General features: G+C 41.0%; 1 protein-coding gene across 2 annotated transcripts; it reads right to left on the bottom strand.

Annotated features, from left to right (window-relative positions):
• Positions 1-1,338: 1,338 nt before the first annotated feature.
• On the bottom strand, positions 1,339-10,193 carry RBM12B (RNA binding motif protein 12B). 2 transcript variants are annotated; one of them, XM_020886663.2, is made up of 3 exons: positions 10,102-10,193; positions 6,868-6,912; positions 1,339-6,307 (listed from the first exon to the last, which is right to left on the bottom strand). In XM_020886663.2, the coding sequence occupies exon 3, from the start codon at positions 6,277-6,279 to the stop codon at positions 3,301-3,303; it is 2,979 nt and encodes a 992-aa protein (XP_020742322.1). In that variant the 5' UTR covers positions 6,280-6,307; positions 6,868-6,912; positions 10,102-10,193; the 3' UTR covers positions 1,339-3,300. The 2 variants fall into 2 exon arrangements, with proteins under 2 accessions (XP_020742322.1, XP_070333506.1); XM_070477405.1 differs by lacking the exon at positions 10,102-10,193 and adding an exon at positions 9,857-9,945.
• Between the last annotated feature and the right edge of the window lie 10,451 nt (positions 10,194-20,644).

The raw sequence follows: 20,644 nt of genomic DNA, 5'->3' as shown, positions 1-20,644 counted from the left end.
GCCCAGGGATCGGACCCGTATCTCTTGCATTCAGAGGCAGGTTCTTTACCACTAAAGCCACAAGGTAAGGTCTTAAAAGGGTTATAAAGTAACTATTTCTACAGTTGTTGAGCTGAGACAAAATCAAGGCTATTACATACTTAGGTAACCATACTTTAAAATATAAAAACCTTTTTAGCTTCCTTATAAAAAGACAGGCAACCAGTCTGACTAGTTGGTTGGCTACAGGCTTCCATTTGTCTCCAAAATAGGTATATTAGGGTTATTGAAACTATACAGTTAATTCATATATAAAGATCATATAGTACCTATTACAGTTCACTAAATATTAGCTAACATTTAATGCAGAGATGGAGGTGATAGGGTCACTGCTTAATAGGTGATATATGGACCAAGAGCCAATACTCATGACAGTATTGTCATTAAGTGTGCTAAGTGTGCACTCCTAAGGAGTCTTACTATCTCTTGGTTATGAGATTAAGCTTACTTTCTAGGCATTATCTATATTTTTCAGATGCCTCAAGTCAAAAATGTTTGGCTTTAAGATAATTAAAATGCCACTGGATATTAAACTTAATAAACAATATGCCACTAAAATACCTAATAAATCTAGGAGAGGAAACACAACTGGCTATGAGATAATTATTGAAGCTGGGCAATGGGTTTATGAGGATTTAGTGCTCTTTTACATGTTTGAAATTGGTGGTGTGTTGGTAAACTGGCTCACTGAGGTGGAAAATGCCCTGATATTCTGCACTTACCAGTTTCCATGGTATAAATAACTCCTATCATGGCCAATTTAAGTTACCAACATGTCAGTGAAGGCAAAGTCGTGAACAGATGTGCAGAAATGGCTCCCAAGCAGTAGAAGCCAGTTTTCTGTAGCAAACTTTAAAAAGTTAAAAAACATATTAAACTGAAGATCATGGAGTAGAATTCTTATCAATCCAGTAATTTTACAATCAAAATACGAAGCCTGTGCTTACTATTGTGATAGCCTTTTAATTACCACCACCATTCCATCCTAGCCTAGACTGAGAAGCAGTTCCATATTAAGTTATACTTCACCTTAAGCTTCATCATAGCTTTCATTTATTTATATGTATTTGAGAAGCATTTTTAGGTCTTCCAATACACTTGTCAGTTAAGAGTGATCAAATAAACCAAACAATCTCTGAGCACTTAAAAAATCTTTTCTTCCTATTGTCATTTTCCTAGCTTGTAAGCTTACTAGTTTCAAGTGCCATACTGATGTACTTTTCTGAACCAAATTTACCAGTTAATTCATTTTACTAGCAAGTAGGATGTTCAACATAATTAAAAACACAGAAACTTCGGTTGGTTTTTCTTAGACTTCTTTATATCACTAAAGATGAGTACTACAGTACTAAATGGCTAAATACTGAAAAGTAGTCTACAATACCCTCCAAACTACTGTATATAAATTCAAATTTTATTATTTGTTCAGTGTGGCAAATATCTATCACAAAATTGAGGGAAATAAACTTTTATGTAAATTATAAAAGACCAACCAAAATCAAACCATGTTTGATAAAATGAACAATTTTAAATTAGAAGCCAATATATATTGTCTGTCTCATAGAGAATCCCTGGATATATAATAACTTCTAATAACTTTGTCTTTTATTCATGATGTTTGGGCATATTAATTTCATCTTTTTTAATGCTATTTTTAAAGCAATAATGGAGGTAAGAAAATATCCTTTACTGTTTTGAAAATATTTTTAGCATGGTCTTCTTTAGTCACTTAAGTCATGTCAGATTCTTTTGTGACCCCATGGACACAGCCTGCCAGGTTCCTCTGTCCGTGGGATTTCCCAGGCAAGAATCATGGAGTAGGTTGCCATTTCCTTCTCAAGGGAATCTTCCGGACCCACGATTGAACCCATGTCTCCTGCACTGGCAGGCAGGTTCTTCACCATTGAGCCACCAAGAAAGCCCAGCATGGTCTTACTAAAATTAAAAACTACCATTTAACAAAGTTAGTAGGCCAAAGTATTAACAGCGTGAACTAGAGTGAGTAAGTCTGGTTGAAACTGGCTTTATAATTTACAACTATGATTTTAGGCAAGTTACTTAAACTCTGAATTTATCTCATTTGTGAATTAAATACTTGTCAGCCTCTTAGGGAATATTAAGATTGACATTATGCATGTAAAGCACTTACACTGCCTAGCACATAGAAAGTGCCCAATGTTAACATTATTATTATGGTATGAAAAATCAAATCCAGTATTTGCAAAATTTCTACAGTGTCAAATATCAAAGAAGTAAAAATTCAATCTCACAAAATTCTTGTTACAGTTAGTCACTGAATCTTCGGATAAAAAAGTTTTGAAATTAAGAATAAAAAACCACAAGTTATATAAATCATCAGTAAATTCTTCCTATAAACACAAACTATGTCCATTTATCAGATACGTCACAACAAGAACCTGAAGGTCCCCTTGTACCTATAATTACTTTTTTGTCTTTTAAGTACTGAGCAAATCTTACCAGTTTGGTTGATGAGATGTTGGAAGAAACCACAGAACTACACAAAGAACTCATACACTATTATAGAATATGTGGTCCCTCCTGTCATATTATTTAATATAGCTGTTGAAAACCTTCACAAAAGGAGCTGTAATTCTTTCTTCTCTATATACAAATACAAGTTAATTAGTTCATCTATTCAGTTGCAATTTTTTTATTTTTATAAAAACTTTGAAAGTTAATTTCCTAAGCCTTTTACATAAGTAAACTTCAAGTTCACAGTCTGTCAATTTTGAACTATTTATGATTAAGGAGAGGCTTAACACAGTAATATCTCAGACAAGGAAGAGGGCATTAATTCTGCAGGCAGTTAGCAATAAAAATGCTAACCCTGAACAGTCAGTCACTGACCATTTCCTTATACAATATGAGCAGAGATGTAGACTACAGAATGGAAACAAAAGTAAACATAAAACTTGTCTTCCCCAAACAGTTTTCTACTTTATACAAGTCTTGACATTTACCCATGACATCAACAAAAATTACTGCACTCAGGGAATTAGTTCTCCCCCCAGCCCACCCCACCCCACCCCCATCAAAAAAAAAAAGCATATATATTTTTAAGTTAGAAAAAATGAATGGCAATTTGCAAGCAAAAGAAAACCAGATTCACATTCTATTTACATTTCTTCTGTTCACAGGTCAAAATGTTTCTTTTCATTAGATAATTAAAAATAAACACTTAAAAATGCATTTTACTGCATCAATACTGTGGGGAGATAATTCTGAATTTAGAAATGCTCTCTAGAGCAAAATTAACTTAACCTTGCGGGGGCCAACCGGTCTATCATTCAGATCTTTAATAGCAGCCATAGCTTCATTGTAGTTTATCATGGCAACAATGGCTTCCCCTGTAGGTAATCCTTGCTCATTATACTGTATTGAAACTGAATCAGGTATGATTCTATAACCATGGAAAAAGTCTAAAATCTCATTAACATTAGCTTTAAATGGAAGATTCATTATCTTAATAGGTGTTACTCTACCTGAATTACAATTTAATTTTGGATCAGGCATAAATCTCCCCTCAGGAAAACTTCCCATATTACGCTTTCCAAAATCAAATTTGCCACCTTCTGGGCGACCAAAATTCACAAAAGGACGATGACTTCTAAAATCAGGGGGGCTTCTAAACTCCTCACCAGGAAGTCTAAAACTGTCAGGAACTCTGGAGTCCTCCTCTGGAGCTTCCCTGAGGTCTTCCTCCGGGAGCCGCCTGAAGTCCTCATCAGAAGGGCTTCTAAAATCTTCCTCCTGAGAACTCCTGAAGTCCTCTTCAGGAGGGTGCCTAAAGTCTTCGTCCGGAGGGCCCCTGAAATCTTCATCCTGTGGGTGCCTAAAATCTTCCTCTCGAGGGCGCCTGAAATGTTCCTGGGGTGGCCGCCTGAAAAGCTCCTGAGGCGGTCGTCTAAAATGCTCCTGGGATGGCCGCCTGAAGTGCTCCTGTGGTGGCCGCCGGAAATGCTCCTGAGGTGGTCGTCGAAAGTGCTCCGGGGGCGGCCGACGGAAGTGCTCCGGGGGCGGCCGTCGGAAGTGCTCTGGGGGCGGCCGCCGGAAGTGCTCCGGGGGCGGCCGCCTGAAGTTGTCGGGAGAACCTCGGAGATCCTCCTCAGGAGACCGCCTGAAGTCATCCTCATGGGGCCGCCTGAAGTCCTCCTGGTGGGGTCGCCGGAAGTCCTCCTCAGGAGGTCGCCTGAAATCCTCCTCCAGGGGCCGCCTAAAGTCTTCCTCAGGTTGTCGCCTCCATTCCCCTGGGGGAAGTCGTCTGAAGTCTTCCTCAGGAGGCCGCCTCCAATCCTCCTCAGGTGGCCTCCTCAAGTCTCCCTCTGGGGGCCGCCTCCAGTCCTCCTCCTGGGGTCTCCTGAAATCTTCCTTGGGAGGTCGCCTGAAATCCTCCTCAGGTGGCCGCCTCCAGTCCTCCTCCCTTGGGTACCGGAAATCTTCCTCCCAAGAGTGCCTGAAGTCCTCCTCAGGAGGCCGCCTGAAGTGTTCCTCCCGAAGGCGCCTGAAGTTTTCCGGGGACCGCCTGAAATCCTCTGGGGAATGCCTAAAGTCTTCTGGAGGGCGTCTATCAGGTGGTCGGAAATCCCCCTGAGGATGCTTGAAATTGTCCAGTTGCCTCAAGTCCTCTTGCTGATGCCTAAAGTTTTCCGAAGGGCCAACTGCGTATATTGGTGGATCATTTGAGTCAAATGAATGGGAATGATCATCTCTATCACAAGACTGTGAATGGTCATGCATTCTTTCACTAGACATTGAAGAAAAATTTACACCAAACTCCTGCATTTGTGCCTCAGATATGAGCCTCAACAACACCTCTGTCCCCAAGAATCTCCGTCGGTTTAAACGTTCAGCTTTCACAGCCTGTTCTTCTGATTTGAATTTCACCAACGCTTCTCCTAGACCAACTCCTTTGTCATCATAAAGCAAGCAAATGTCATCCTCAGCAAGAGAAAAGTCAGCAAAGAACTTCTGCACTTCAACTTTTGTAACATCAAATGGAAAATTTCTTATATATATGCACAGTTTCTGGCCAGAGTAGCCTTCTTGAGAATGTTTTTGTGAGACCTGTCCAAGTCTCTCTTTCTCTGCTGATGCTGGTCTTTTCTTTTCATAACACTCAATGAACTTCAGCATCTGTTCCCTAGAAACTGGATCAATATAAACTGGACGATATTGTAGAACAGTCTTATGTAAACCCAGAGCAGTGTTATAGTCTTTCAGCGTCTTGAACATCACAAAGGCATATCTTGTTCTTCTTTCATCTTTATATAAAAACCTAATCTGTTCATTTGTCAGATCAGTATCTCTAAAAAAATTTCTTAAGTCTCTTTTGTTGATACTTACAGACAGATTTTTTAAGTGAACATAAAATCCGAGAGGAGAACGAGAACACGTTCTTCTGGGAGATTTTGAATGAGACCGTTTCCGAAAATGTCTATCATTAATTCCTCTTGGTGGTGTATGTTCTTCAGTCCTCATAGAAGTCTCACCTTCCTTAATTAAATTACCTCCAAAATCAATCCACTGTTGTTCTGAGCCTTGCATTACTTCAATAAATCTTGAACCCATAAAACTTCTATGACATTTAAGACCTCCTGAAGCATCAATACATGAGGCAAACTTTACTATGGCATCACCATTATTTCGGCCATCATGATGCTTTAAGAAAATTACTCCATCCACACATAAACCAGAGAAAAAGACACGTACATCATCTTCATTTACTAAGTAAGGCAAGCCTCGTAGAAACAAGTAAGGATTCTCAGCTTTCAACGGCCGTGTCTTTCTTGGCCTTAAATCACCATGTCCTGTACCATTAGTATGAAACCCAGGATCTTGATTAATCGGAGAACCATATCCAGAATTACTTCCTTCTTCTTTAATAGCCTCAACAAAATTAGATAAGCTGCCAACCCCTGATGCCCCAGATCCTGGTCTCTCTCTTCCCACGCGGTCAGTTCTTTTCATTTCTATAGTCTTCTGCATTTCTGCCTTACTACTAAGAAAGAGCTCTACAGATGAATCCTTGATAAACCCTCCTGAACGACTTACAGCACGTCTTGCATCTTCATCTGTTGCAAAAATAATAAAAGCCTCCCCAATTTCCCCTCCAATTATATGCACTCCTCCATCAGGAATAGTCAATCCCGTGAAGAAGTGACGGATATCCACAGGCCCCGCAATAAAAGGAAGCCCCAGTAAACGGATGACTACAGCCATGCTGAGCGCAAACCACAGCAATAATGACCTGCAGACAGAAAGGTACACATAATAGCAAGTCTTATTTTTGAAGTACCTAATCCAAAACTAAGCTTAATAATTACTGGTCCCTACCTTCTTCAGCATTTATAAATGAAAACAAGATATGAGTTCACAAAGATATTGATTGTATCTAATTCTATAACAAATGGAATAAATTTTCTCTCAACTAAACAAATAAACCAGCTACTTTGAAGAAACATTTCCTATCACCTATCCTATACAGTGTGAGTAGAAAAAAATGTCACATCTCTGAAAGTCTGCCAAGTGCTACTTCACAACAAGACCAAACTATTTTCAGACAGATCTGCTAGTGAAACATGAGAGCTTTGTAGATTAAAGAATTTTACCAACCACAACAAATTTTACATACTTATAAAAGCCATCTATGGACAGTATATAATTTCTGCTCATGATAACAAACTGCCTACCACTAGGTGCATCACTGGCCAGACATAAAGTACAGAAGCCATGCATACCCAGGTGTACTATTCTAATTTTTTTTTTTGTCAAGCCTCTGTGAAAAGCCTTAAGCTCTGGATATCTTACCTTTTTATTTCTTGCAGACCTGTTAATTCTGTAAAAGCAACTTAACTGTGGAAAGAAAATGAAATATAATTAATCCTTGGACCCTGTAATTGACCTTAATGCCAGAATTAGGATATTCACTTCACAATTACCTATTAAAAGTGAAGCAATATAAGGAGGCATAACTAAGGGTATTACAAAATGGTTGTCTTTGTTCCAAGGGGAAAATTAATTATCTTTTAGCAAAAAGGTAGAAATTCCAAGGAGACATCTGCAAATTATTTAGAAACAAAAAATCTGAAAACTTAACAACTGGTCCTTAATTGAAAGTGGCCCCAGAAAAAGGTGACAGAAATGTTATATATTCTGATTGGACTACTGGTTACCTGAGAGTATAAATTTATCAAGGCTAAATGAATCCATCCTTAAGGTCTGTGCATTTGACTGTATGTGAATTTTACAACCAATTTTTAAAAATCCTTTCTACAAGTAAAATGGCAATTTAACACCAAAAATTCCCGAAACCCTATCTTCCACTTGAAAAAACCAATATCTAATTCATCATTTCCAACTCTCCTGTAAATCTTTCAAATCATAAGAGCAAATAAAATTAATAAATGATACAATAAATGAAGAAAACCATTTTTAAAGCAATAAATCCAAACCAATGGCTACCATCTGGACATAATTTTAAGTTCTACAGAAACACCTCACACTTCCAAACATGGAACCCAATTTCCTGACTCCACTAAGACAAATAGTAAAATATCCCTAAAATCTAAAATCTCAATTTCTACTACTCTTATAGTCTACTATTGCTACTCTGTATCTTAAACTCAAATTTTACTATGCTAATAGATTTACCCTATTTTGAACAACTGTCCTGCCTTCTGGGGAAACCCAAATGACTATGCAGAAAGGTAGAAACATAGTAAGAATACATTAATTTGGAATATTTGGGGATATCAGTATTAACTATTGAAAAATCTCAAGATTCCTTATATCAAATACTTTCAGAGATACCCAAACTAAGTATTCTTACCAAATATGTTTTTTAAGACCTGTTAAGTTAATGATTATAAATTATGTCTTTAATGAGCAAGTGTTTTAATTCAGTACTTACACTTAAATACCACTCATCCACAAAGTGCTGTCTGAAAACATGGCCTTTGAGGTCTGCAAAGTCTATTTTCCTTTGAAAAGGGTCCATAGACTACTTTTCAAACTACAACTAACGATGATACCAAGAAATTAACTGGCATTTTTTACACATTTGAATTATCAATGCCAAACTGATATTAAAAGTATTAGTGAGGTTTACTAGAAAATACTAATGCATGAAAATGGTGGGGCGGACATAGGACATATCAAAAACCTTCATACGTTACACTAAATATTACTGTGAACATAAAAAATAGTTCTAAAACTTAGTCTATTAGACAATATCTGCATGGTACCCCTCAACCACCCCAAAAATGAGTATACACTTAACTTCTTCAAAAAACCCACACCACACCAACATTTTAATAAAAACTACAAATGGCTTCTGGAATAGTTGTTCACATTAACATTCCACGACTCTTTCCTGTGCAAAACGACTTAACTCCTGTTACTTTTAGAAAGTAGTGTAAAACATTTTATCTCTGCTAAACTTTTTAAAATGTGAAAGGAAACCTATCTACAAAAATAGCTGAAAACATTTCACAAAATAATTACTGTCAAATTTTTTAAAGTCTTATAATTTATCCTAATTTGAAAGCAATATTTTAAGTAGTTTCATGAGTACAAATTCATGAATTCCAATTCAAGAATATTAAAAAATTTTCTAATTTGCCACAGTGAAACATAACTATTGCTTAAATTTTTTTGCCCTTGAAATAGAAGGGTAATGTACTATTTATCCCTCTACAGAAATACACTTAGGAGATCACCTATAAGAAACCAGCTATCAAAATGAGCAACTTTCCTGTGGTTTCCACATGATTTACCTAAGCAAATACCCCAGAAACTCTATTCTTAGAACACTACACAAAAAGCAAAAAACCCTACTCTACATTTAAAATGTTTCTTCTTATGAATGCAACGAAACCATCTTTATAGCTGTGTTGATTTAAAGACAGTGAGCTATTACAACTTCTAACCTATAAAAAAAAAAAAAGGCAAGTGAATCCTTAAAAGCTCATTTAAGGGTAAGTGGCTGAAATTAACAAGCTCATTTTAAATAACTTAGCTGATTTTATCCAACGATTCATCCTACTTAATCATTATCACAAAAACCCCACGAAATGCTTATTTTCTAATCAAGTCTTAGAGGGAAAAGGGAGGAAAGCTAACTTGAAATGGTATTATCTCAGATCCATTTATCTTAACTAGAGAATAGCAAGTCATTTTCCAGACATGGTGAGGGAGATAACTGCTATTTCTTAAAACCTAAAGTCATGATGAAGTACATTTAAAATGCAAGAGTGAACCCTGCAGAAAATAATCTACCCCACTCCATAAGGATGCTTTATGACGATTTGCCTTTTTATCCTTTTATAACGTAGATGATTAAAATCATAAGCCAAAGGCATGACGACAGAGCCGAGTCCCCAGCGGAAACTGGAAATGAAGACGAATCCACACGGCACAGGAGTTCCCGTTACCATCCATCCTCCTCAAATGGGGGTCATCCGAAGGCATCGCTTCTATAGCCCAAAAAGCCTTTGTCCATACTCCCAGGGGTCAGAGCTTCCTTCTTTTGCTCCAGGCCAAAGTTTCTACGTGGGATCCGATGCTCTTGCCAGACAGACCTTCAGCCAAATCAGCCTTCAAATCAACCTGGACCACCCAACCTCCGTGCCTTTCCGGTACACCGGCTCAAGGGCAAACATTCCGCCCCGACTCGCCCAAGGGTGAGCTGTCCCTACATCTAAACATTCGGGCTCCCCTCACCCTAAAACTAGCAGGGCCTCCAAGCGCTTTTCCTGCCACCACTGACTACGATGACATAGCAAAGAAAAACCAGTACCTACGAATCCTTCCAGATCTCCACTCTCTCAAGCCGACTGGCAAGGGCACGCACAACACCACATGGAGGGTGCCGGGGAAGTCGGGTGCGTTTAGCAGGGAAAAGAGGGTGCCCTGGCGGCAGAAGCTACGCTCGCTGCTGGCGCGGCCCCGCCTTTCCCTGCGCTTCGTTCCCGGCCGCCAAGCCCTCCCCACGCCCGACGCCCCTGCGGTAACTGCTTCGCACTCGGGCGATCAAACACACACCGATGCCGCCGAGTCGGAACCCCAAGGCTGGGGGTGGGGAGCACTCCTCGACCGTAGCAGCCTCCCCAGAGCCGGGAGAGCCCTCAGCGAGCCCAGAAGAAGATGGCGCCCACTCTCTCCCCTTCGCTCCGGACAAACGGACGTACACTGGCTCTGCCCATGCGCTCTGCAGGCGTCCCCCTACCCCCTCCCCCGCCGCCCCGGCCCCGTCTGCGCACGCGCCCTAACGCTCGCAGGCTTCCCGTTGTCAAGAGGGAGGGAGGCGGCGCCTGGGGGCCCGGCGGGACCGACCTCTTGCGCATGCTCAGAGCCTGGGCCGCGCGGGACTTTCCTCGGGGCTGGCAGAGAGCTTCCGTTAACAGAAGTTTGCGGTCAGCACACGGCTGTGATGGGAAACCTGTGTAACAGCCGAAGTACACTGGACGAACGTTCGTGATTCCCAAGGGCTACGAAAAGACTCGCAACAGCAGAGGAAACACTTTTGGATGCTGAGCACGGCCCCATGGGACTCCTGGGCGCGGAGGCTTTTCTGTCCCCTTTTTGTGTCTTTGGCTTCCCTGGAGGCTCAGACGGCAAAGCGTCTGCCCGCAATGTGGTAGACCCGGGCTCGATCCCTGGGTCGGGAAAATCCCCTGGGGAAGGAAATGACAACCTACTCCCAATATTCTTGCCTGGAGAATCCTATGAACAGAGGAGCCTGGTAGGTTACAGTCCATGGGGTCGCGAAGAGTCGGACGTGACTGAGCGACTTCACTTTCACTTTGTTCCTTATAGGCAAGACTCCAGCCTCCGTGGTCTTCTCTCAGTTCCCAGAGGCAGCCGTCAACATCAACAGTTATGCAAATAAGAGAATGATAATAATTACGGTATGGTGGGTGAAGTGAAGGCACTCAGTCGTGTCTGACTCTGCAACCCCATGGACTGCATGCAGCCTACCAAGCTCCTCTGTCCGCGGGATTCTCCAGGCAAGAGTACTGGAGTGGGTTGCCACTTCCTTCTCCAGAGGACCTTCCCAACCCGGGGGTGGAACCCAGGTCTCCTGCGTTGCAGGCAGATTGCTGTCTCCTGAACTGTAAAAGGCAGGAACAGTTCCTAGGCAAAGGAGGAACAGCAACGAAGTCTCCACAGGCAGGATTTAAGGACCAGAGAAACTCACCAAGATTAGGAGACTGGAATATTTTTGCTTGAATCTGTGCCTCCTGTGTCCTGCATTGGCAGGCAGGTTCTTTGCCGCTGACCACCAGGGAAGCCCCGCGTCACTCCTGATCATGCCCAAAGCTGTTTTCTTTGGGGTCTGCTTTCCTCAAACGGTTCACCACTTTCTGTACAACAACTTTATTTTTTCCAATCAAACAGTCAGCTGTAAGTCAGACCTATTTCCTTTTCCCTCGATAAAATTCAACTCCATTCCACAAGCCATCTTTACTGATAACTTACAACCCTGTTTTCTTATTGTTTGCTGAAAATTTTTTTATTTCTATTAGCTTTAATCACAGTTTTATTGGAATCCTCTTCTCTTAAAACCTTCATTTCTTGTGAAAATTAAGAAGTAAGCAATTAATGTCCTCTCCATTAGTATTTTGTAGACCAGTAACAAATACCAGTGATAATTTCTAAAATTAAAAAAAAAAAATGCTTTCGGATTGAGAAGATTGCAGGGCGGCACCAAACATTCATTAATAGTGTTAAATATCTTTAGTTTCTCTGTAAAAGGAAGTCAGTGTTCAGTAATTAATGTTTCAGTATCTTATTTGGGAATGACCCAGATATTCAATAAACTTTCCTCACTTTTTTAATGCAACTCCAGAATTTTAAGTTAGCAAAATTGCAGACTATTTTAGACAGAGATTTCCAAAGCATATTCATTCTTAACAGTTTATCTAAAAGTTGTAATCTCATTTACATTTTCTGTCCCTAAAAGTTTCTTTATATTGAATTGGGCCACCACCAGCTGGGGATGTCGCTTATTTTGCTGATCCATTACAAAGAGCATACACTGAGGCTCTAGGGCTACTCAACCATCTTGGATCTATTTGCCTCTAATCAGCCTACGTAATTTTCTTGGATGATGTCTTTCTTTCAAAAGTTGTGCCCAGCCCCCTCCCCTCCTATTTTATTTCCTACTCTCAGATATTTTACTCCCACATTCTTATGGGAAGCAGAGGGGTGACGGTCTGTCTTGTGTGTTTCAAGGCTGAGTAGGGGGCACCGACGCTGCCTGGCAGGGAATGAAGATCTCTGGATGCCTGATCTACGGGCCTCGGGGGCAGGACAGCTCCTTGTTTTAATTCACATGGGATGGAAACCTCGCCTAGCCATCACTATGATGTGGAAATGTGACTGCTTCCTTAGCCCTCTTGTGAATCTCCTTAATAATGAATCCTTTTTTGTAACAGCATCAGAGTACAAAAGTGTACATAAATAACAAAAGATATGGTAAACATCTGATAGATAAACTTGGTTACAGTAACCAGAATTATGAATGATTACATTTAACCTACAAAATAATTCTAGTTAAATATTTCTCACTAGGAGAACTTTGGGGCACTGGAAAGTATCCCAAAGTTAGCTGGAACTCAAAAGAATTTTAATTACTATTTGATGTTTGGGAAGCTTGCCAAAAAGTTTTAAAACACTTGGTCAAGCTCAATCATTGTAAGACAATACTCATTGCTTAGCCAAAGTAACCAGAGATCTCAAAAGCAAATATTAATACAAATCCCATAAAGTCAAGATATTTACATAGTCTGTAGTAAAAAGCAGTGTTTCAACAATACTGGAGGGAAAAACCAAAACTGTTGTAAAGAAGCCAATTCTGATTCTGTGTTGGAACTGTTTCTTTGACTTGCTTTTCCTTGCTTTTGATATTCTGATCATACCTAAGAGCCAGCTTCAGAGGACTCTGTCCCTCGCCTGAGGGTAAACTGAAGTGCCTTTGTTCAATTCTCAGAGAGATGATCTGACCCTGCCCACCTGTGAATAGCTACAATGAAAAGAGATTAACACACCTATTCCGAAGGCTGGCCATTCCCTGGGAGATGTTTTGCAAGACTGAAGACAATTTCACTTGACTTCCCCACTGCCTCTCCCTCTCTGGTCTGTCTTTTGACTTTAGTTCCTCCTGGCTTCTTTCTCTTTGGCTCTATGAAAAGAACCTCGCATCCAGACCCCAATAAGATGGTTATTTTTAGGCACTAACCTGCCATCTTCTTGGTCAGCTTGTTAGGGGAAGCACACTGATTGAAACTGCCCACCCTGGCCAGACACCATAGTAACCATTTGCGTGAGTTGTTTTATGACAGGAGATCCTGATAAGGAATACAGAACTAATAAGCCACCACCAACCAGAGGAGTTCGGGAAAGGTTGAAAGAAGACACCGCGTTTCCATCCACTTCCCAGAATTCCGTCTCGCTACCATCCATCTTTGCTGAGTGATGGGTGCGCCACCAGGAAAGACTCTGAATTAGAATGATTGGCCAAAGACCACCCGGAAACTAATCCCATCACCATAAAACCTGAGACTGAGCGAGCGAGCGGCAGAGCAGTTCTCCTGGGTTCCCTTACCCTCGTGTTCTCCACCCGGGTGCCCTTTCCCAATCAAATCTCTTGCTTTGTCAGCATGTGTCTCCTCGGACAATTCATTTCCGAGTGTTAGACAAGAGCCCATTTTCGGGCCCTGGAAGGGGTCCCCCTTCCTACAACAAGCTGGCTCCTTTGTCTTAATCCTTCATCTCTCAAATTTATTGGCCTATCATGCGGCAAGCAGAGCAAACTTGAACTCAATAAAAGAACGAAAGAACGAGGGATTCAGGGTTGATGGCTTTCTCAAAGGAGAAAAGTTAGAAAAGTAGGCAGCTTCACCACAAGTAGAGGGGCCATAGTATCTCACACTTTATCTTTTCCCGGATGGAAGTGGGGCCAGGCAGGTGTAGTGAGATATCTCAGATGTAGGGTGACTTGAGAGGGAAATTGGGCAGCATTTTTGTTTGCAGGAAAGATCACTGAATCCAAGACTGAATGAATGACATGGCAGCTTCCAACCCAGCTGGGATCCTGGCCTTAACGGAAGTAAGTCCTACAAGGGCTTATGAGCCCATAAAGGGGACCAGAAAGAGGAAACAGCATTATATTCAGAGTCTCACCCAGTGGACAGGACATTTTTTAATACTGAGGGCCAAAACCCAGAGAAAAATAATTGATATAAATTATATAAGAAAAATTTCCTCATAATTTGGCAAGTTTTAAGATAATTATATGATGTATTTATTTGATTTTTAAATTAGAAAAAATGCAAGTGATTTGTAATAAATATGAGTAAAATATGTACAGCAGTTTGATTCTAATGCTAAAAAAGATACAGAGAGCAAATGTCTAGAAAGGTAAAATCAAAAGAGACAAAAAATAGGGACAAGGAGAAAGAGAGAAACAAGCTTGAACTTGGTAACGTAGCCAGTCTTGTTCCAGCCCATTTTTAACAAAATCCATTTGACCAACTAAACTCAGTCCAGCCTTAGAGAATCCTGATCATGCACAATTCAATATCTTTTATTCCTTATACCTTCCACAGAAAATGTTACCGAGCCTAAGCTTGCTCTGCTCATCACACAACAGGCCAACGACTCCAAGAAATGAGGTGTTGAGGCAAGGAAGAGACATCTCTGGGGAGTCAGGAGACTAAGAAGATGGCAGGCTAGCACCTCAAAATAACCATCTTATCAGGGTCTGGATGCCAAGTTCTTTTTATCAATCAGAAAGAAGCAACGAGGAACTAAGACAAAAGGCAGAATAGAGAGGGAGAAGCAATGGGGAACTAAAGTGAAAGGGTCTTCAGTCCTGAAAAACATCTCCAAGGGAATGGCCAGCCTTCAGAAGGAGTGTGTTAATCTCTTCTATTCACATGTGGGCAGGGACAAACTATCTCTTCATCAGCTGGACAAAGGCACTTTAGCTTACAGTCAAGCAGAGGGTCAGCGTCTTCCAGGCAAGTCACTGAGTGGGTCTCATTATAAAAATAAAAGCAAGTCAAAGGAACAGTTTCCAACATGCAGTCAGCACTGGCTTCCTCCCTGCAACAAAAACTCACCTAGAGCCAGACATCCTGGAAGTGGGCCTTAGGAAGAATCACTACGAACAAAGCTAGTGGAGATGATGGAATTCCAGTTGAGCTACTTCAAATCCTGAAAGATGATGCTGTGAAAGTACTGCACTCAATATGCCAGCAAATGTGGAAAGCTCAACAGTGGCCACAGGACTGGAAAAGGTCCATTTTCATTCCAAATCCAAAGAAAGGCAATGCCAAAGAATGTTCAAACTACCGCACAATTGCACTCATCTCACACTATAGCAAAGTAGTGCTCAAAATTCTCCAAGCCAGGCTTCAACAGTACATGAACCATGAACTTCCAGATGTTCAAGCTGGATTTAGAAAAGAAAGAAGAACCAGAGATCAAATTGCCAACATCTGCTGGATCATCAAAAAAGCAAGAGAGTTCCAGAAAAACATCTATTTCTGCTTTATTGACTATGCCAAAGCCTTTGAGTGTGTGGATCACAACAAACTGGAAAATTCTGAGATGGGAATACCAGACCACCTGACCTGCCTCTTGAGAAATCTGTATGCAGGTCAGGAAGTAACAGTTAGAACTGGACATGGAACAACAGACTGGTTCCAAATAGGGAAAGGAGTGTGTCAAGGCTGTATATTGTCACCCTGCTTATTTAACTTATATGCAGAGTACATCATGGGAAATGCTGGGCTGGAGGAAGCACAAGCTGGAATCAAGATTGCTGGGAGAAATATCAATAACCTCAGATATGCAGATGACACCACCCTTATAGCAGAAAGTGAAGAACTAAAGAGCCTCTTGATGAAAGTGAAAGAGGAGAGTGAAAAAGTTGGCTTAAAACTCAACATTCAGAAAACTAAGATCATGGCATCTGGTCCCATCACTTCACGGCAAATAGATGGGGAAACAACGGAAACAGTGATAGACTTTATCATTGTAGATGGTGACTGCAGCCATGAAATTAAAAGATGCTTACTCCTTGGAAGAAAAGTTATGGCCAACCTAGACAGCATATTAAAAAGTAGAGACATTACTTTACCAACAAAGGTCCATCTACTCAAAGCTATGGTTTTTCCAGTAATCATGTGTGGATGAGAGAGTTGAACTATAAAGAAAGCTGAGAGCCAAAGAATTTATGCTTTTGAACTGTGGTGTTGGAGAAGACTCTTGAGAGTCCCTTAGACTGCCAGGAGATCCAATCAGTCCATTCTAAATGAAATCAGTCCAGAATATTCATTGGAAGGACTGATGCTGAAGCTGAAACTCTGATACTTTGGCTGCTGATGGGAAGAACTGACTCATTGGAAAAGACCTTGATGCTGGGAAAGATTGAGGGCAGGGGGAGAAGGGGAGGACAGAGGATGAGATGGTTGGATAGCATCATCGACTCAATGGACATGAATTTGGGTAGATTCCGGGAGTTGGTGATGGACAGAGAGACCTGGCATGCTGCAGTCCATTGGGTCGCAAAGAGTCAGACAGGACTGAGCGACTGAACTGACTGCAACAAAAACACATATCTTGCTTTCCTTAAGTTTTGTGGGTTTTTTTACATTGAGTTACTTTTCTTGTTGACAAATCTGTAACAGATGGAATAAGGTCTTATTTGACATCTAGTAAACTTAGGTACAACAGAATTAAACTTAACATAGATAACTCTAAGGACATGTCTCTGTTAATCAAACCAACAAGCTTCAGCCACATTCAATAGCAGATATCAATTTAGTACTGAATATTTCCCAGAATACAGGTCCTAATATTTATCTTGGCCAATTTTCTATATATTTAGATTTAATTTCTAAGTGCTTGCTTTCAAGTTTCAAAATTCAGAACTTAGAGATACCAAGAAAATATTTCATGCCAACAAGCAAAATAAAGACAGAAATGGAAAGGACTTAACAGACGCAGTAGAGATTAAGGACAGCAAGAATACACAGAAGAGCTGTACAAAAAAAAGTCTCTATGATCTGGATAGCCAGGATGATGTGGTCACTCACCTGGAGCCAGACATCTTACAGTGTGAAGTTAGGTGGGCCTCAAACAAAGCTAGTGGAGGTGATGAAATTCCAGCTCAGCTATTTAAAAAGCTAAAAGATGATGCTGTTAAAGTGCTGCACTCAACATGCCAGCAAATTTGGAAAACTCAAAAAGTTTTTATTCCAATCTCAAAGAAGGCAATGCCAAAGAATATTCCAACTACTGCACAATTGCACTTATTTCACATGCTAGCAAGGTCATGCTCAAAATCCTCCAAGCTAGGCTTCAACAGTATGTGAACTAAGAACTTCCAGATGTAGAAGCTGGATTTAGAAAAGTCAAAGGAGCCAGAGGAACCAATCCAATTGCCAGCATCCACTGGATCATAGAAAAAGCAAACGAATTCCAGAAAAACCTGCTTCATTTACCACCCTAAAGGCTTTGACTGTGTGCATCAAAACAAACTCTGGAAAATGTTTGAAGAGGTGGGAATACCAGACCACCTCATCTGCCTCCTGAGAAATCTGTATGCAGGTTAAGAAGCACTGGTTAGAAACACACATGGAACAGCTGACTGGTTCAAAACTGGAAAAGGAGTATGACAAGGCGTATTGTCACCTTGGTTATTTAACTTGGATGCAGAGTACATTGTGCACAATGCCAGGCTGGAGGAAGCACAAGCTGGAATCAAGATTGTCAGGAGAAATATTGACAACCTCAGATATGGAGATGATACCACTGTCAACTAAAAAGATATATAACTTGAGATTTGTGAGTTAAGTTTTATTTGGGGTGAAATGAGGGCCACAGCCCGGCAGGCAGTACCTCAGATAGCTCTGAGATACTGCCCCAAAGAGGGAGTCAGGGAAAGTCAATATATAACATTTCAGTGAAGGGGGAGCTCAGTGCAATCAAGGGCTTACTTTACAAAAGTTTTGCTGCCGGTCACAAGGAGCTGATGTCACCAGAAAGGAATTAAGTGATTTTCTAGATTTGAAGAAGGTTAAAGATTGGGATCATGAAATCAGCTCCTGAAAATATCTAAAGACCTGTTCCACCAGATTCCCTGGCGCACAGAGTGCCTCATTCCACCCTGGACTCCTTCAGAGGGTGTTGAAGGTCAACAGCTGCGGCAGCACAGGACTCAGTCTCCACAGAGGCAGATGGCAAACGCCCTTGTTGTTGTCGATCTTAAAGGCAATCAGCCCTGAATAGTCATTGGAAGGACTGATGCTGAAGCTCCAGTACTTCTCCTCTTCAGCCACCTGAAGTGAAGAGCCAACTCATTGGAAAAGAACCTGATGCTGGGAAAGATTGAAGGCAGGAGAAGTGGGCAACAGATGATGAGATGGTTGAATGGCATCCCCCAATCAATGGACGTGAGTTTGAGCAAACTTCAGGAGATAGTGAAGGACAGGGAAGCCTGGCATACTGCCATGGGGTTGCAAAGAGTTGGACATGACTGAGCAACTGAACAACTTTCAAGTCAGTTATAATAGTTCATTTACAAAGTAAATTTTACATGAAGACCAAATCAGAAATCTCATTTTTTTATGCTTGAGTTTTAAAAGCTTTTCCCTGCTCCCCACTTTTTCCCCTGAGGACCTGGGCACAAGGGGAGGGAAACTTCAGTCCAATTTCACATCCTGTGCCAGTAAAGGTCTAATTGTTAGTTTTAGACCCTTTTATTGGCTTTGAGTGAGTGAAAGTCACTCAGTCGTGTCTGCCTCTTTGCGACCTCATGGACTCTAGCCTGCCAGGCTCCTCTGTCCATGGAATTCTCCAGGCCAGAATATTGGAGTGAGTAGCCGTTCCCTTCTCCAAGGGCTCTTCCCAACCCAGGAATCGAACCCAGGTCTCCTGCATTGCAGGCAGACGCTTTAACCTCTGAGCCACCAGGGAATCCCTACATTGCAACATTATCTGCCAGCAGTTTGGTAAGTCTTGTGGAGTGTACACCAGGACCTCTTTGACCTTGCCTCTTCTGGGGGAACTTTGGTTTCAATTTGGGAAACTTTGGTTCCAATTTGGGGAACTTTGGTGCGAATCTGGAGAATTTTAATTTCAACTGCGGGAGTTCTCCCTGTGAAGGGCAATTCCTTTTGTAAGGCACACCTTGGACAAGGTCACAGGTCTAGTGGGAATGGGAAATCATATTTGGGGCATTCACGCCATTTGGCTTTGACTTCTGAGCATCTCTGCCGTCCTCTTGGGGCATTTTTACCGTTTGGCTAAGGTCCATGGAGTTGCCGAGAATCACACACGACTGAGCGACTTCACGACAACGATGTTGCAATGTACCAAAGGCCCTCTTTCTAATCCTCCAAAAGTTAATGTCCTCTCAAAGTAGAAATCTGCAGAGAAAGGCAAAGAAAGCCTAGGCAGCTGCTAGGGCGACCTCTCCCCTGTTCTCTGCAGCGAACTTGGAGTTCTGTAGCCCAGATGGGGTGTAACCCTGGCACAGCCCTACAGCAGGGGGACTCTGAGGGCCTGACCTCAGAGAAATCTTCCAGCCTTCCAATTCATGTGTTTGAGTAAGCTCCGGGAGTTGGTGATGGACAGGGAAGCCTGGCATGCTGCAGTTCATAGGGTCGCAAAGAGTCAGACATGACTGAGCGACTGAACTGAAGTGAACTGGGGGTCCTAGGGCGTCCATCTCCTAATCTTTGTGTTTTAGTTAATTTATTTGGCTGGGTCAGGTCTTGTAGCATGTGGGATCTTTACTGCTTCCTGTGGGATCTTTCATTGTCTGAACTCAAGTGGAAAAAAACTGAGATTTCTGGATTGGTCTTTATGTAAAAGTTAACTTGTAAATGAACTATTTTAACTGACTTGAAATTAAGTGCTTATAAATTAAATCTAAATCTATAAAAAACTGGCTAAGATAAATTTTAGAATCCACGATCTGGGAAATATTCTGTACTGAACTGCTATCTGCTATTGAAGGTGGCTTAGGCTTGTTGGTTTGATTAATATAGACATGTCATAAGAGTCTTCAGTGTTAAGTATCTGTTGAATCTAGATTTACTAGAGGTCAAATAAGACCTTATTCCATCTGTTACTTATTTGTTAACAATAAAAGCAACTCAGTGTAAGAAAAAAATTTTTAAGGAAAATAATATATGTGTTTTCAGTAGAAGGTGCAAGGAATAAAAGATATTGAATTATGCATTATCAGAATTTTTAAGATTGGACTGTTTAGTTAGGTAAATGGATTTTATTAGAAATGGGCAAGAACAAGACTGGTTTTGATTTCCTCCTCTAGTATTCTTGAGATGTTGACTATGGCTGTATGAGTTTCTTTGCCTTTAAGGAATTTGTATTAATGTTTGCTTTTGAGATCCCTGGTTACTTTGGTTAAAGAATGGATATTGTTCCACAATGACTGATCTTGACCAAGTATTTTAAAACTTTTTGACACACTTCCCAAATATCAAGTTTTAATTAAAGTTCTTTTGAGTTTCAGCTAACTTTAGGATACTTTAGAGGGCCCCCCTAC

The sequence above is a fragment of the Odocoileus virginianus genome, chromosome 15 (genome assembly GCF_023699985.2).
Source record: "Odocoileus virginianus isolate 20LAN1187 ecotype Illinois chromosome 15, Ovbor_1.2, whole genome shotgun sequence".
Lineage (NCBI taxonomy): Eukaryota > Metazoa > Chordata > Mammalia > Artiodactyla > Cervidae > Odocoileus > Odocoileus virginianus.
Note: the sequence above shows the minus strand (reverse complement) of the source record. Positions and strands in the feature narration are given on the sequence as shown.

Excerpts from the sequence above, each read along its gene's own strand:
- RBM12B (XM_020886663.2), bottom strand. The coding sequence starts at position 6,279 with ATGGCTGTAGTCATCCGTTTACTGGGGCTTCCTTTTATTGCGGGGCCT.